We start from the raw sequence: 18,608 nt of genomic DNA on the forward strand, positions 1-18,608 counted from the left end.
ACTCAAGTTTGAGCCAAAAAAAAATCCCTGATTTTCTTGTCGGAATTTCAGATCGTGTGTCCACAACAACCCAAATTTTTCAAAATCCAATTGCCATGGGGACAGAAAGTGAAGTGAAATCTTCTGAACAGGGGCACAGACAGCAAAACAAACGTTACCGGGGTGTTAACCCTTCCCTATGCTATCCAAAAAGCTTACATTTTTTTGGGGTTGGAGCTATACTTAAAAAATGTACCTCTCCCGACTTACAGATTCAACTCAAGAACAATCCTACAGTCCCAATGTTGTTTGTAACCCGGGACCGCCTGTATACACATTCTACAGTGTGATTTTATTAGTATGATGGATATAGAAATGTACTGGTGCCCAAGAAATCGGCTCATTATAAAATTTAGGTGACATTCGCACAGGCATTTTGGCACAGTGGCTAGTTATGGCTGCAAAGTCAGGTTGTCTGTGGCCACAGCTATTCATGGCTGTTTGCGCAGCTAGTGATTACCTGCAGCGATCGCTGCTGGACACTAAAACACTGTAATCACTGGCTGTGCTGCAATCAGCCATGGATAGCTGTATCTGCCGGTAATCTGTCATTGAAGTGTACGGTCACAGCGACCACAGCTCCCTCCTCACACCCGTTAAATGGCAGCAAAAATGCCGCTGTCGTTCGCACTGCAGCAAAACACCAGTGCAAAATTAGCTTAATAAATGGTGAATTTTACAAAGCTGAATCACATGTACACTGTAATATAAGACAGTTTTGGCTTTCTGTAAAATATATTCCTTGATTTCAATTATAAGCTTACGTTTGTGGCAAAGAAACTGTAGAGCATCTGGTGACATCTGAAAGCATAGAAAAAAAGACAGGATTATAAGATTTAAAGCTGGGTTAACAATTAGTTCCACTGACAAGCTAGCAATATTTTAAGGAGCGTAAATATGAGCAATCATTTTTTAGGTTACATGCAAAAAACTTCAAGGATCAGAGTTGATGGACTTTTGTTTGCTTCAGAAGGATTTTGCGCTCCCATGCATGTCTATGGAAATGCAAAAGACACTTGAAGCAGGACAAAAGCAAATCAATGTCATTACATTCTAAATTATCTCAAAACTGTCACTCTGATGTCATGCCATTAACAGAAGGCTGGAGTCCGTCGATATCTGCCCTAAAAGAGTCCTAAAGTAAATTTTTTGACCTAGTCTTTAACCCTTCCTAGTGCTTTAATATAACCAAAACATCAACAAACACTTCCTACAAATTACCATTTTCACCAATTCTGGGCTTCCTCGACTCTGATTTAGGGTACATTCATGCAGCAAGGCAAGACCCTGCATACAGTAATGATACTGACTGGCTGCTCAATCAGCCAATCAGAAGTACTTTTGGCAACTGCCATCAAGAAAGGTTCAGGTTAAAGCGGGGGTTCACCCATACATAACACTTTTTCCCCTTAGATGGATGCTCGTTTTGTCTAGGGGAATCGGCTAGTTGTTTTAAAATATGAGCTGTACTTACCGTTTACGAGATGCATCTTCTCCACCGCTTCCGGGTATGGGCTGCGGGACTGGGCGTTCCTATTTTGATTGACAGTCTTCCGAGAGGCTTCCGACGGTCGCATCCATCGCGTCACGATTTTCCGAAAGAAGCCGAACGTCGGTGTGCAGGCGCAGTATAGAGCCGCACCGACTTTCGGCTACTAGTAAAGCGATGGATGCGACCGTCGGAAGCCTCTCGGAAGACTGTCAATCAAGAAGGAACGCCCGCTCCCGAAGATCCATACCCAGAAGCGACGGAGAAGATGCATCTCGAAAACGGTAAGTACAGCTCATATTTTAAAACAACTAGCCGATTCCCCTAGACAAAACGAGCATCCATCTAGCATCCATCTAAGGGGAAAAATTGATTTATGGGTGAACTCCCGCTTTAAGATAAGGAAGCAGAAGAAATGAACTAGGTTTCACTTTTCACTTTCATACAATAAGAGGCAATGCAATAAATCATTGTAATTAAAAATAATAATACTAATAATAATTATTATTATTATTAATATTAAACAACATTTCTTACTTAAGAAAAACCCAAATAATAATAATAATTATTATTATTATAACTATTATTAAAGAATACATATTTTTTTTACTTAACAATTTCCCAAATCCAACACAGTTATGTAATGTGTTATATAGTGAATTGATTCTAAAGTCTGTAATGGTTACTTCATCCACTGGATGGGGCTGTGAACCAGAGAAAACACTGAAACACATGCACTGCTGATTGCAAGGAATACAAACAAATAGGACACATAATGAACTAATGTAATAATGTAATTAACCTTTAAAAGCCAAGAACGTCCAGCATTGATGAACTCATAGACCATATATCCATAACTGAATGTAGGTGCTGACCACATTTGGCCTGTCAATTTACAGTTTTGGTCCTGTATTATGATTAGAGATGCATTAAAAAAAAAAGTTGGGCCCTAAACACTAAGGTATTTTAAACCCAACTAGTAAATGCTGCTCTAAAATGCAGTAAGCATTTACTAAGTATGTAGCAAGCTTACTAAATCCTGCTAAAAGTTTGTTTAAAGCCTTAAGCCTCGTACACACGATCAGTCCATCCGATGAAAACGGTCTCAAGGACAGTTGTCCTAGGTTAAAGTGGAGGTTCACCCTCAAAAAATTTCTGACATCACACGGAGTTGCGCCATCCTACCGACAGAATGCCGGTGTTTTTTTTTTTTCTCAGCACATACCTCTTAATCCCGATTTTCACCTCACGGCAATCCCGCGGGAGTGGGCGTTCCCAAGCACTGCCTGTGATTGACAGGTTTCCGAACGGCGCATACTGCGCGTCACAGGTTGCCGAAAAAACCCGAACGTCGGTGCGGCTCTATACGGCGCCTGCGCAACGACGTTCGGGTTCTGTCGGCAACCTGTGACGCGCGGTATGCCGTTCGGAAGCCTGTCAATCACAGGCAGTGCTTGGGAACGCCCACTCCCGCGGGATTGCCGTGAGGTGAAAATCGGGATTAAGAGGTATGTGCTGAGAAAAAGAAAAACACCGGCATTCTGTCGGTAGGATGGCGCAACTCTGTGTGATGTCAGAATTTTTTTTGAAGGGTGAACCTCCACTTTAACCTATGAAGCTGACTGATGGTCCGTAGTGTGTACACACCATAGGTTAAATAACCGATCGTGTCAGAACGCGGTGACGTAAAACACAACGACGTGCTGAAAAAAAACAAAGTTCAATGCTTCCAAGCATGCGTCGACTTGATTCTGAGCATGCGCAGGTTTTTAACCAATGGTTTTGCATACTAACGATCGGTTTTGACCCATCGGTTACCATCCATAGGTTAAATTTTAAAGCAAGTTGCCATTTTTTTAACCTAAGGTTAAATAACCTATGGGGCCTACACACGATCGGTTCCATCACACCGTTTTCATCGGTTTAACCTATCGTGTGTACGAGGCTTTAGGTACCACCATCATTAAGATTTGTATTCAGCATGTCAGGCGTATTTGCTTTCAGAAATAATCAATCTGAAAGCAGATTCTTAATGTTTGAAAGTTACAGTTAAAGGACTTGCTAAACCACATTTCTTGTGATTAGCAAACCAAAAAATTACTGAACTGCATAACCCATTATAATCTAACACCAATGTACATTTCAAGTGAGTCCTGAATAAGGACATTCATAACTTGCTAAAGTGTTTGCCCATATACATTAATATGAGAAGGTTTTCATATAGCCTGCTTTAAATTGAACCTTGCATAAAAAGATTTTAATTAAAGCCAGAATCCTCAAATGAAAAAAATAATAATAATACAAAAAAAAAAAGGCAAAAAGCAGCCTTTCAAGAAAACAAAAAATACTTATTTGGACCCCACTTCACGAAGGCACAGGGTAATGTCACTGTGCCCAACCGCTGCCTCCTGGGATTTTCCCATGAAAATCTTTGCAGACTTTTAAAGACTAACCCCCTACCACCTCCCCACTTCCCCTCCGATTAACACTGTACAGTGCAGGAATAATTGTTTTGGAGATTTTGGATCCTCAGGCCACATACACACAACCGTTTTCCTCGGCAAAATCCCTCAAGAAAAATGCTGGCATAGCTTTTTTGTCGAGAAAAACGATTGTGTGTATGTTTTTCGTCGAAAAAACTGTCGTGGATTTTGACGAGAAAAAAAGAGAACATGTTCTCTTTTTTCTCGTCGGGAGACTCAATTTCCTCGTCGTGTTCCTCGTCGGGCTGGTTTACGACGAGAAACACGTTCGTGTGTATGCTTAGAAATCTGTGCATGCTCAGAATAAAGTATGAGACGGGAGCGCACATTCGGTAAAAGTAGCGTTTGTAATGGAGATAGCACATTTGTCACGCTGTAACAGACTAAAAAAAAAGCGAATCGTCTCTCACCAAACTTTTACTAACACGCAGTAACATGAGATTAGCAAAAGCAGCCCCAAGGGTGGCGCCAGTGGAATCGAACTTCCCCTTTATAGTGCCGTTGTACGTCACCGCGTTTGAGAACGACAAGATTTTGTCTTGACAGTGTGTATGCAAAGAAAGCTTGACAAGATTCTCGACAAGCCTGACAAGGAAAACCATGTTTCTTTTACGAGGCTTCAGTGTCCCTTAGGTAAATCTAGAAGCATTTTCTTCTTCCAAGATGTTTTTTTTTTTTTTAGGGATATGCTTATAAATGTTTTCACTTAAGATTTATACAACTTTTACTTAAGATTCACTCAATTTTCTAATAGGAATCAATTGAGAAATAATTAATTTGGGTCAGATTTGTGTGAATCTAGTTTGAAAACATTTATAAAAAGGCACCTTGGGTTTAAACTGTTTTTTTATTTAGGAGTTGGGCTAGGAAATAAGCAAACCTTGCATTTTCAAGCAAGGTCTTCTTTATCATTAGTTGACCTTTTCTTCTACCTTACTGAATAATCCAACTAATGTGCAGTTCTGCCATTTCATCCTTTCCATTGAAACAAAGGTCGTGCTTAAATGGTCCATGCATTAATTTTGCAGCTAAGAAACAAAATTTGAAAATGCAATGGAAGAGATTGTAATATATAGCATGGCTTTTATTTTTAAGAAGATTCTTTGGCAAATTTTACACATATGCCCCAACTATGAAGTAACCAGCCTTACCTAAGGGGTGGTAAACTTGGTTGACAATATCACTGTGTGCTTTCCTGGCATCCATTTCAAGCATGTTTTGTAGAGTTCGATTACCTTCTATTTGACCAGTGGTTTCGACAGACTCTTCAACTTCCACTTCGGCCAACTGCTCTTCATCAACAAAAGGGTCTGTTGTCAAGCAGAGAGACTGTTCCATGGTAATCTGGGCATTTTTTCCTGCCTGTGCTGTGTATGTCTGGGGAGAAACTTCATCATTAAACCAGAACTCTGGATTTAGTCTACTGGAGCGCCTGACAGCATAAACAGAGCATTCCTGTTTGAATGCAGATTTATTGGTCATCTGCTCGGAAACGTTATGTGCTGGCCTTCCAGAGTCTGTTTCCATGGATCTGTTCTCTCTCCTGAGAGAGAGAAATGGCTTATGAGTTTTCTCCAGTTCTGCTTTATTGCCCCTTCCCAACCCATGCTCCGATTTTCCTTGCATTACATGGCTACAAGAAGAATTAGCAAAAGCTGCATATACTGGTTGCGTCAACCTGTATGGCTTGCTTACATCCCCACAAATGTCTTTCGCAAGTAGTACTTTTAGGATTGAAGACTCGGTCCTGGTTGGTTTCGTCCTTTTAAACTTGCCCTGTGCATAGCACTTCCCCTTGGCATTAGCAGAGTTGACTTTGATTACTTGGTTGGAACAAGAATGCACAGATGGGGTGGTGTTAGTCTTTGGTCTCTTCAGGAGACCAGTATAATGCTGGTGTTTCTCATCACTGTGATGTTTTTTAGGTGGAAGGCAGTAGGTGTGCATATACCTAATAAGGTCCACCACGGCTTGCTTCTCCCGCTCACATGTGAACTGAGGTTCTGGGCTCTGTAAAGCTGGTAATGGAGAGAAGCTGCCAGATTCATCCTCACTGCGATCTTCCTCAGATGAATCACTTTCTACTTCCTTATTGCTGTCATGGCTGTCATCCTTGGCTGAAGATGGAGAGTCACTTTCAGGTGACACCAAATGCCTTTGTAGCTCAGTACAGCCCCTGCCATGTGTCTGAGGAACACCAGTCTGTCTTTCTACTGGAGTCTCCACCTGCAAAAAGGCCATTATACAAAAATGCATAATCAGACATAGACAACAGATGTCACAAAAGTAACCTAATGTCCAAGACAATTTGAAAAGGGGTTTGGAGATCTGGCCATAATTATTAGTATAAGGCTGGGAATAATAGGGGAGTTTATACAGCAGTGACAAGTAGTACATTGTTGTTTACCTGGATAGTCTCCCTAGTTATATTTTCTGACTGGAGAACTCAAAAAGTAAGCAAAGGTGATTGAATGGGAAGATGACGATGGGATGATTTATGTAATCTGATCCTAAACAAGTTTAATGCTCCCCTTTGTGACTCATTTGCCGCCATATCCTTATGTGCTCTGCTCTGCCCTACTAACTGTCTTACAAGTCAATGCCAACAGCTAGTGTAAAAAAATATAAACAGAGTGACTGACAGTTCTGCAAAGCTACATAACACTTTGAGCACCCATGAGCGAAAAACACATAATTTGCCATAGTGTTAAATAACCTCCCACGAGTGCTTTAATTCTCTGGCAAAACAACCCCTTTAATTTATCCTTCGTATTAAATAACTGACATTTTGTTTAGCTCTTGCCCTGGTGGCAATGCAGGAAATGGGGGACCTTTCCAATGGGAGGGAGCGTACTTTAAAACATGTGCAGATATTGCTCTGTCAAATGAGCTTAAAGTGGTTGTAAACCCTAACATATACCCAGTGAAGGAACTATCCTCAGGTGATACACGGAGATTTAACAAATCCTCCTACACAGGTTGTACCTGTTTATCTGCAGTCATCTCTTCTCTACAGCCATTCAAAGTGCTGAATTTATAGGCTTGCCTGTGCAGTTAGAAAAAAGGGGCAGTTTGACTTACATATTTTGATAGCCTCAAGAATTACAGTGGCCTCTCTATGGAAATCCGCAGACGCCCCAAACCTACCAATGGTCATCACCAGATTAAACACCCAAGCTCAATTAGAACTATTATTAGCCTATAAGAATGATTCTATAATCCCCTATCGTAGAAAATGGAAAATGTGGTTAACCTACCCGAAATCTTCCAAATATTTAAAAGATTCCTTACTTTAAAAATCTTCCTATAGTCTGAAGAATGAGGCCTCGTACACACGTCCGAGAAACTCGACGGGCAAAACACATCGTTTTGCTCGTCTAGTTCCTTGTGAAACCGCCGAGGGTCTCGGCGAGCGGAAATTTCCCATTGAACAACGAGGAAATAGAGAACATGTTCTCTATTTGGCCCGACGAGATCCTCGTCGGTTTCCTCGGCGAAAAGTGTACACACGACCGGGTTTCTCGGCAGAATACGGCTCCCATAGAGTTTCTGGCTGAATTCTGCCGAGAAACTCGTGTGTACGGGGCATAACAGTATAAAATACTGAATCTTTGGTATAGATAATGACTAACGGCAGCCTTTATTTAAATTTTCTCCCTCCCTCCCCCCTCCTTTATTTGTATTTACTTTAGCTGTATAGGTGTACCACTGATCATCTTGGTGACCTCCCAGTCCTACAGTTTGTACCCAATTGGGGTAGGCTGGCCTAGGTCGCCGAGTACCGTATTCTTTTTCTGTTAAATGTTTGCCTGTACAAGGTGATGCAACTACCTCAAGTGTTGTAAATTGATAAACCCAATAAAAATGTATTGATAAAAAAAAAAAGAAAAAAGGGGCAGAGAGCTGAAGTTACGCTCTGCAAAGCTCAGTAAGGAGAGCTGAGAGCTGATTGGAGGGAAGGGACACACCCCCTCCACACAGCACACAGAAACAGAGCTGAGGTTTATCAGCTGGAGGTCCCTCCTTGTCACCCTTTTTCTCTTTGTATCAGGACAAATTTTCAGAAGTGATTCATGCCAAAAGCAGAGGAAGGAAACAGCAGACAGAAACAACACTTAATGTTTATAATTGAGACAAGTACACACTATGGAAGGATATGCTTTGTTCATATTTCATGTCTGAGGTTTAGAACCACTTTAACTAAAGAAGTAAACATGTAGATAAATTCAAACACATCAACAATAGCTAACAATAATAGATATTGCCCAAATATTTGCATTGCCTTATCTAGCACAAAAGTTAAGAACAAAACATCTGCCTTTACCTTCAGACACTGCCGGTGAGGACGAAGTTTTGTTATCCCTGTTTGCCTGCAGTTGCTGTCATTGTGAGAGTCAGAGCCGGTGGGCGTCTGTGCTGGAGAAAGCAGTAACTTCTTGAGCTGGAAAACAAAGTGAAGACACATCAGAGACCATACATTGCAAACCCTCAACATAGAACAATTGCTGAACATACACAAGCACACAGCATCCTGAAAAATAATTTCTAATTTCTAGACTGTCCAGTAGGCTGAGTGATCAATGCAGTTTTGGTTATATAAAGCAAAAGCTTTATAGGTTATGTATTCAAGTCATTTGATTATGTAAAAGGGTTCTTCCATATAAGTGGTAAAACCCTTCCTTTCGAAATATAGATTTCGATGCTTTCCTCTGGAACATCACAAATAGAATTTGCGCACTGCTGAACTTTTGTCTTTGAACCAACTTGGAAAAATCTCGGTCACACTGGACAACTTTCATCCACTAAAATGTCAGAAGGAACAAAATGTTCTTGTTGCTTACAGCAATATTAAAGGATAAATTCATAAAAAAAAAAAAAAAAAATGAATGATTTTGTGCAGGTAAAAAATAATAATAATGTGCGTTTACCAAAAATGTTTGCATTTAATTTTTTTTTTTAGGAGCCTGGAAAGCATTGCACCAACGATCAGTTGATCTCTGGTGCCATGCAGGACTCCTGGAGATGGTCAGTGCAAGCTGTCTGCCTCTACATCGCACAGGCAGGCAGTTTTAGGACTTGTTCACAATAAATTTGGAATGCTTAACAAACGCTCCTATAGCGTTAGACTCGCATTGCTGAGCTTTAGTATGGGCATTAGACTGGTGTTTTACAAGCGTTAATGACGAGTTAAAGATGCCCCCCCTAAATGCCCTGTGGACAGTTTTGAAGCGTTTAATGAGCGTAAAACCACTCCACAAACGCCTATTCCACCACAGAAATTAATCTTAACGGCCCACAACCACACCACAACTGCCTGCCATAGCATTTTCCAAGCGCTACCATAGACCTGAATGTTTGGTGTTGAAAGGCTTCAAACGCCTCCTGACTCGAGGCTTTAATTTTGAAGCGACGCCTTACGCTGACAGGAAGAATCAATTAACTACTACCAGAGCGCTCAACAACGCCATGGTAGTTCATTGAGAGCTACAAGCTGACAGCCGCAAAGGATGTTGGCACTTGTAATTCATTCACTCGCAGAACTCTTTTTTTAAAAGCGACAGCTGGTATGGGGAACTTCTCCCCGTACTGCTGTCATACAGAGGCAGCGGACTGCCGAGTGGCTGCAGAAGCAGGAACATTTTGTAACATGTTCACGAAGGTGAACTTATCCTTTAATGTCTGTAGTACAGAATAAAGACGGGTCCATTGCTGCCTACAGCAACCAGACTTTCTTCCTTCAGACAATTAAAAGGAGAACCTTTATTTTTTCTCCTATGATACCCACTGTTAATATTGTACAAGTATCCAAGTATAAGTGTACAAGTATCCAAGTATAAGTGTACAAGTATCCATAGAGGCTTCCATAAAAAAGCTGAGCGAAAGATCTAGGTTTTGGATAATATTTTGTAAGGACTGAAAGTTCAAATAACCTCTTTTTTTCATGAGTGAATTTAAATAAATTTATTTTTGTAAGTTATTTCCAACTGGCCTACTTCCATGAGTTCTACATGCCTCTTTACATACATTATTTCGCAAGCTGCGGCCTACGCTAGTACTATTTTTCAGAGAGTCTTGTTGCTTGGTGCAGAAGTAGTGAAAGCGTTGCCTTATAATCCATAGCACAGAAGGCTGCACAAGCACAGCACGGCATAGCAAATCTGGCCAGAGGCCCTGAAATAGCTGTTATTATCAGGCGATGCAGCTAAATAATCAACATTACAAGCATTCTTTGTTTATCTTGTTCCTTTATAAAAAGGCCCACGGTCTAAGTATTCACGCTGCCCAATGGCATGTTCAAGATTAGCTTTTTGCCATATAGATATATGAAACAGTAATGCGTGCATGCAGCAGAATACTGCAGATAATTAAAGACAATTGAGTCTATAGATACTCTGTGCCAACACACAAATTCTAGGAACAGACGTAATAATCTGCATAGGCCTTATATTTCTAATTTTAGCTGTACCACTACATAAAAAGGATGTAGGCGTTCGGGTTTATATGCACTTTAACATAATGTGCATATTTTCCCAGCAATAAACTTCTATTTTGGTCCGTTAAATATACCATTAAAAGCATTTTGTGCCATTTGTACTATTGACCATGTAAAAAAAAAAGTCAGAGCTGTCCTGTGTCCTGTGCACACTTCCTGCATTATCTCACAGTCCATGCTAGCACTACAGAACAATTGAGAGATCGAGCGAAATTTAGCAGATTAGCAACAGACAACTGGGCAGGGCTGACACCAGGTCTTGTAATTTGTAGCCCATAAAAACACACTTGGTGTCATTCCACATGAGGAAAGTGGGAGCCGAGGTGCATATTTGTGCATATAAATTGCAAAGATGCACTAGGTTTTGTTCTTTTGTGCTGATATATGGTTTAACAGCTGATAGGTAGGTGTTTGCGGCTAGCAACGCCTGACTGGCATAGCTATGCAAAATGAGTTTACACATTTGTAAAAAAAAAAAAAAAAGTGAATATAGATCTCCAACTCTTTTATTTTTCAGGTACAAATGTGAAACAAATCACATGAGCTGTAAAAAGCTAACAATTGGTCATAGAGCGCGCACCGAAATTAGCAATGGCAACAGAAAGCCATCCACACACATAGTAACCGTGTGGAGCAGAAAATACTTTTTTGTGTGCGAGAACAGGCAATTATTGAACTTCAAACAACCCTTAGAGCTGAACCAGATGCAATCTGAAATGGGCAGAAAAACATCCATTAGGCACACATGTCATTGGGAAGTTGTTGATAAATGATCCCTCTTGCTCATCAGGCTGTGTATCAAGTGTGTTACAACAAATGCATGCACCACTGACAAACCTAATTGTATTCTTTTTATGGGCTACATGCGGAAATGTAATTTAGCAGCACATCAGATGGGCGCTGTTTTTCTTAAAAACACTTTTCATGAATATGTTTTCTAATCAGTTTATTTTTCCAAAAATAGTGTGTCAGTTATCACATTCCCATGTAATTTGACTGTTACTCAGCTGGAGTTCTGAAATTTAGCATTTCCTTCTGACTGTTGGCAACTTACTTTTATTTACTGTGCATTAGCCAGCCAATAACCACACATGTAGTATTTGAGCTACATATGATGAGCCAAATGATTGGTTGGACTGTACAGATCATAATAGTAGTATTGTAGCTCTATCAATGCAAATATCAAAATGACCAAGTTTTTCCACCTGCTCAAGCTCGATTTTAAGTAGACTGAATGGTCAGCTTGGGGTCCACATGTAAAAAGGTACAGTATGTATAAGTGAAATGACTGGCTTGCTTGGTCAACCTAGCCATTAATAGCAGAAATGCTGAGGTCAAACATATACATTCATCAGCCACTTTAGTAGGTACACCTTGCTCGTACCCGGTTGGACCTCTTTTGCCTTCAGAACTGCCTTAATTCTTTGTGGCATAGATTTAACAAGGTGTTGGAAACATTCCTCAGAGATATCGAACCATATTGACATGATAGCATGGTGCAGTTGCTGCTGATTCGTCGGCTGCACATCCATGATGCAAATCTGCCTTTTCATCACATCGCTCTATTGGCTTGAGATCTGGTGACTGTGGAAGCCATTGGAGTTCAGTGAACTGATCTTCAAGAAACCAGTTTGAGATGATATGAGCTTTGTAACATGATGCATTATACTGCTGGAAGTAGCCATCAGAAGATGAGTACACTGTAGTCCTAAAGGGAGGAACATGGTCAGCAACCATACTCACGCAAGCCGTGGCGTTTAAACAATGCTCAATTGGTACTAAGGGGCCCAAAGTGTGCCAAGAAAATATCCCCCACACAAATACATCACCACCAGCCTGAACCATTGATACAAGGCAGGGTGGATCGATGCTTTCATGTTGTTTACACCAAATTCTGACCCTACCATCTGAATGTGGCAGCTGAAAATCAGGACTCATCAGACCAGGCAACATTTGTCCAATCTTCTATTGCCAAATTTTGGTGAGCCTGTGCGCATTGTAACCCGTTTCCTTTTCTTAGCTGACAGGAGTGGCCGCCTGCTTCTGTAGCCCATCTGCTTCAAGGTTCGATGTGTTGTGCATTCAGAGATGGTATTCTGCATACCTTTGTTGTAATGAGTGGCTATTTGAGTTACCGTTGCCTTTCTATCACCTTGAACGAGTCTGCCTATTTTCCTCTGACCTCAACAAGGCATTTCCGTCCACAAAACTGCCACTCACTGGATAGTTTCTCTTTTTCGGTCCATTCTTTGTAAACCCTAGAGATAGTTGTGCGTGAAAATCCCAGTAGATCAGCAGCTTTTGAAATACTCAAACAAGCCCGTCTGGAACCAACAACCATGCCACGTGCAAAATCACTTAGATCGCCTTTCTTCTCCATCCTGATGCTCGGTTTGAACTTCAGCAAGTCATCTTCATCATGTCTAGATGCCTTAATGCATTGAGTTTCTGCCACCAAGCAATTGAACAGGTGTACCTAATAAAGTGACTGGTGAGTGTAAGCATGCGTGATACTTCTAGACCACGAGATTTCACACATTAAAATGAACCAATGCTTTCCCCAGGCAGGCAAAAACTCTGTTTAACATTCAGACCACTTGGATGTTTACCACAAAATAGAGGATGATCAGAGGTCTGCCTTAATGCAGGTAATGCTGGATTTTGATTGCCAGCCAATTAAAATATTTTAATTCTCAATTGGCCAATTTAAGTTCAAAACAGCTTATGTGACTGACACACATGAAAATTTGAATGAAATACAAATATACTGTGGATTTCACATTAGGGTTTGATTGCAATTTTAAGGGTTCATGTAGATCAGGGGTCCTCAAACTACGGGCCGTGGGCCACATGCGGCCCACTGAGGACATTTATCCGGCCCACCGGATGTTTTTGCCACCGTTGCCTGTCCGTTACTTTTTATTCAAACATAAGTGACGGGCGGTCCGGCAGCTGGTCTATCATTGGTGGAAGAGGGAGAGGGGGCGGCGGCCGCCAATTGGCTGTCCAGCTTAAGCGCTGGATCATGGGAAGCAGCCAAGTCAAGCAGCCTCCTTATTTCTATGTATCTCTCACCTCTGAGACATATCCTAATCTCAGGAACCATGCACTCAAAATGGCAACCATCTTTGGCAGCACTTATGTCTGCGAACAGACTTTTTCCAGAATGAAACATCTGAAATCTCCAACCAGATCTAGACTAACTGATGCACACTTGCATCACTTGTTACGACTAGCAGTGACAAATATGGAACCGGACATTGACCATCTCATTAGCCAGAAGCAGGCCCAAGCTCCTGTCGGTGGGAGGAACCGAACAGCGCAGCCGGGCTACAACTCCCACCTCCCAGGACTCAGAGGCAGCCAGGGCATGTGGGAGGGGCCAGCTGGACGTGACTTGTGGGCAGTGAATGTCGGCCGCTGGCTCATGGGAGAGAGAGAGAGAGAGGGAGACGTGACAGAGCATCACAGCAGTCGTTTTGATCAACAAGAGCAGAGGCAGCTTGGAGGAAGCTGGCATCACCCCATGCCCCCCCCCCCCACGAAGAGGTCGTTCAATCAAGGCTGAGGTGAGACATATCCTGACACACCAGATGACCCCCCACATCTCATGGGCACTAATTGGGCAGCGGTGGCGGGCACTGATTGGGCTGCGGTGCTCTCTGAAATACGCATTCAAGTCAAGCAGCCTTCCTTATTTCTATGCATCTCTCCCCTCTGAGACATATCCTAATCTCAGGAACCATGCACTCAAAATGCCAACCATCTTTGGCAGCACTTATGTCTGCGAACAGACTTTTTCCAGAATAAAACATCAGAAATCTCCAACCAGATCTAGACTAACTGATGCACACTTGCATCACTTGTTACGACTAGCAGTGACAAATATGGAACCGGACATTGACCATCTCATTAGCCAGAAGCAGGCCCATAGTTCCCATTGAAATACTGGTACGTTTGTTGATTTAACTTTACTTGTTCTTCATTTTAAATATTGTATTTGTTCCTGTTTTGTTTTTTCACTTCAAAATAAGATATGTGCAGTGTGCATAGGAATTTGTTCATAGTTTTTTTTTTTAAACTGTAGTCCGGCCCTCTAACGGTCTGAGGGACAGTGAACTGGCCCCCTGTTTAAAACGTTTGAGGACCCCTGATGTGGAATGAACATTGTTTTCCTGCTTTTAAAATACACATCTAAGACTTTAGTTCAATAGTATAGAGTGGATGAGAGTTCTGAGGTCGCCCTGCTTTGCATGTTGTCTGGAAGCAACAAATCCTATTGAGATGCAGGCAAAGCAGGTCAAACATAGCCTTTTGCTGCATTTCGCCTACACAAGCCCTAACTTTGCTAAAAAATTACAATTATTAGTTATAGCTCAGGCATAAGTGTCTGCTTCATTAAAAACATAATATGGATTGAAGATGTGACAAAATAGTTTCAGCCTCTCTAACAGGCAGGGCACTAAAGTATTTATTAAAAGCCGACCACGGTTATACTACCCTTCTGAACTACAAAATGTAGTTTTTAGAAAAGCAACAGCACCCTCCCATTCTCCAGTACAAAATCTTAAAAATGGCAAAATGCAGCTTGCCCTATGGGAAACTGCAGCACATCAACTGGAATACTAGTTAATTCCTATGCTGGGTCCTTTAGAATAGGAAGAAAACGTTTATTTGAATCTAAAATACATATTACACATACAACATATGGATGAGTTTTGTATATTTTTTAAAGCCTTAAATGAAAAAATTCAGACCTTTTTTGCCTATCATACCCATGCAGGCGGCTATTCAGGGCCTCATCCATTTCCACTTTAAACAGTAGGAAGTGGTTCTTACTATAGACAGCTCATCTTCAGTTTCTAGACTCTTAAAGGACTCAGATGGGAGGCAGGGTTTTGGCGATAGGGTGGGTGCGGGACAGAAGTCCCCATCTTCAGAGGATATGAAGGCTGACAAGCTGATCTCATCATCCTGTATATCATCCAATGTCTGGGTAAGGGCTTCCAGCAAGGCCTCATTGTCACCATATATGATCTGAAAAGAGAAAAAGGTGAATTAGTCGATACAATACATTTATATCTAATGGCTAAGGACTTAAAACAATCAATTATTCTAGTAAAACAACATTATTGTCTAATAATTAATCAATCTCGGAGGAACACTTTCAAAAGATAAATGAGATACAATCCAAGGTGTTTGGTCTGTAAAATATATTATATTACACACACACACACACAGTGCCTTGAAAAAGTATTCATACCACTTGAAATTTTTCACATTTTGTCATGTTAAAACCAAAAAACTTAAATGTATTTTATTGGGATTTTATGGTATAGAACATACAGGGAGTGCAGAATTATTAGGCAAATGAGTATTTTGACCACATCATCCTCTTTATGCATGTTGTCTTACTCCAAGCTGTATAGGCACGAAAGCCTACTACCAATTAAGCATATTAGGTGATGTGCATCTCTGTAATGAGAAGGTGTGTGGTCTAATGACATCAACACTCTATATCAGGTGTGCATAATTATTAGGCAACTTCCTTTCCTTTGGCAAAATGGGTCAAAAGAAGGACTTGACAGGCTCAGAAAAGTCAAAAATAGTGATATATCTTGCAGAGGGATGCAGCACTCTTAAAATTGCAAAGCTTCTGAAGCGTGATCATCGAACAATCAAGCGTTTCATTCAAAATAGTCAACAGGGTCGCAAGAAGAGTGTGGAAAAACCAAGGCGCAAAATAACTGCCCATGAACTGAGAAAAGTCAAGCGTGCAGCTGCCAAGATGCCACTTGCCACCAGTTTGGCCATATTTCAGAGCTGCAACATCACTGGAGTGCCCAAAAGCACAAGGTGTGCAATACTCAGAGACATGGCCAAGGTAAGAAAGGCTGAAAGACGACGACCACTGAACAAGACACACAAGCTGCAACGTCAAGACTGGGCCAAGAAATATCTCAAGACTGATTTTTCTAAGGTTTTATGGACTGATGAAATGAGAGTGAGTCTTGATGGGCCAGATGGATGGGCCCGTGGCTGGATTGGTAAAGGGCAGAGAGCTCCAGTCCGACTCAGACGCCAGCAAGGTGGTGGTGGAGTACTGGTTTGGGCTGGTATCATCAAAGATGAGCTTGTGGGGCCTTTTCGGGTTGAGGATGGAGTCAAGCTCAACTCCCAGTCCTACTGCCAGTTTCTGGAAGACACCTTCTTCAAGCAGTGGTACAGGAAGAAGTCTGCATCCTTCAAGAAAAACATGATTTTCATGCAGGACAATGCTCCATCACACGCGTCCAAGTACTCCACAGCGTGGCTGGCAAGAAAGGGTATAAAAGATGAAAAACTAATGACATGGCCTCCTTGTTCACCTGATCTGAACCCCATTGAGAACCTGTGGTCCATCATCAAATGTGAGATTTACAAGGAGGGAAAACAGTACACCTCTCTGAACAGTGTCTGGGAGGCTGCGGTTGCTGCTGCACGCAATGTTGATGGTGAACAGATCAAAACACTGACAGAATCCATGGATGGCAGGCTTTTGAGTGTCCATGCAAAGAAAGGTGGCTATATTGGTCACTGATTTGTTTTTGTTTTGTTTTTGAATGTCAGAAATGTATATTTGTGAATGTTGAGATGTTATATTGGTTTCACTGGTAAAAATAAATACTTGAAATGGGTATATATTTTTTTTTTGCTAAGTTGCCTAATAATTATGCACAGTAATAGTCACCTGCACACACAGATATCCCCCTAAAATAGCTAAAACTAAAAACAAACTAAAAACTACTTCCAAAAATATTCAGCTTTGATATTAATGAGTTTTTTGGGTTCATTGAGAACATGGTTGCTGTTCAATAATAAAATTAATCCTCAAAAATACAACTTGCCTAATAATTCTGCACTCCCTGTAAAGTGGCACATAATTGTGAAGTGGAAGGAAAATAATAAATGGTTTTTAAAAAGGTCTGAATTCAGCCAATAATTCGGACTGAAATCGGACCTGAAACGGTGAATAAGGATGCACCGGACCCCTGCTGTGAGCCGCTACGTGCTTCAGTGTGAACCCAGCCTCAAACAAGTCAATATTTGCCATTTACTAATGCTAGCAGCAAAATGATCATAAACAGTTCATGTTGACTGAGAGAGTGAAGTTGCACTTAGATTTCCTCTAACTTTCTGTTGCATTCTTTGGGACAGGAAATTAAAGGGATTTCTCTTAACGGAACCCAGAAAAAAATAACCTGGCAGGTGTTTTAACGCTTCTATACTGGATACACCATTACAAAATGTTGGCTATACATGCATTTTTTTTATGCAATCACTGTAAATACCCACCTGGATCTGACTTGGTGTTAGCCTGTTAAAAGTCCATCTAAAGAAGTTTTTAGACTGGGAGTGGGCAAAGCAGCAAAAAGAACCAATCAGTTGTGCTGCACTACAAAGAGCATGCTGAAGAGGAAGAGAGAACAGAGTGACAGAGAGAAGAGCCCATCAAACCGCTGCTTCTCCTTTCACTGTCCAGTCACAGTCTGGGGATGAAGTGCAAACCTGAAAGCGTATGGAATAGAAAAAAAAATCGGATTTCCTACCCTACCAGGCAGGTCTGTGTGGTGTGGCAGAAATGTATACATCTCAGAACTGGGAACTGGCTGGGCAAAAATAATAAAATCCAATGGCAGGTAAAACAGCTCACTGTATTGCATCTGTGTATTTAGCGTTTTTCAGCTTTAGTTGCAGAATGGTTTGTAAAAACAATAGTCTAAAATGCACCAAATGATTTATATGTTTTGGGCTTCAGAAAACACTGAGCCACCATGATATTAAATCAAGACAAACTGTCACTTCTAACCACTGTAAACAGAGATGGGCAGTTTGATTTTATTTTTACTTCCACACTCCTTCACATTTATGTCTCCCAGTGCTATAACGGATTAGTAGACTAGGGTTGACTTTGGGTTTAGTAGATTTTTGGGATGGAACAGATCGATTATTCCATGAAGGAGAAAAGCATTCTTCCTATCAATCCAACAACTGAGCTTTTATAAGGTGCTGGAATGCAGGTTTGCTATAACCTGCTGGTAAACTAGCTTCCAAATCCCTTTAG

The 18,608-nt window shown here is 41.2% G+C and overlaps 1 protein-coding gene across 3 annotated transcripts in view; it reads right to left on the reverse strand.

The window, feature by feature from the left end:
• Positions 1–18,608, reverse strand: part of PPARGC1B (PPARG coactivator 1 beta) — a 150,267-nt gene that overhangs the window by 20,504 nt on the left and 111,155 nt on the right. For all 3 annotated transcript variants that reach the window (XR_005747950.1, XM_040344512.1, XM_040344511.1), the window contains exons 3-6: positions 15,344–15,541; positions 8,336–8,452; positions 5,163–6,237; positions 804–840 (exon numbers count right to left, since the gene is read on the reverse strand). Coding sequence is in view for 2 of the 3 variants with exons in the window: in XM_040344512.1 (XP_040200446.1) it covers positions 804–840; positions 5,163–6,237; positions 8,336–8,452; positions 15,344–15,541 (1,427 nt within the window). In the remaining variant the exon portion in view is untranslated. The remainder of the gene's footprint in view (positions 1–803; positions 841–5,162; positions 6,238–8,335; positions 8,453–15,343; positions 15,542–18,608) is intronic.

Source organism: Rana temporaria, chromosome 3 (assembly GCF_905171775.1).
Source record: "Rana temporaria chromosome 3, aRanTem1.1, whole genome shotgun sequence".
Taxonomy (NCBI): Eukaryota; Metazoa; Chordata; class Amphibia; order Anura; family Ranidae; genus Rana; species Rana temporaria.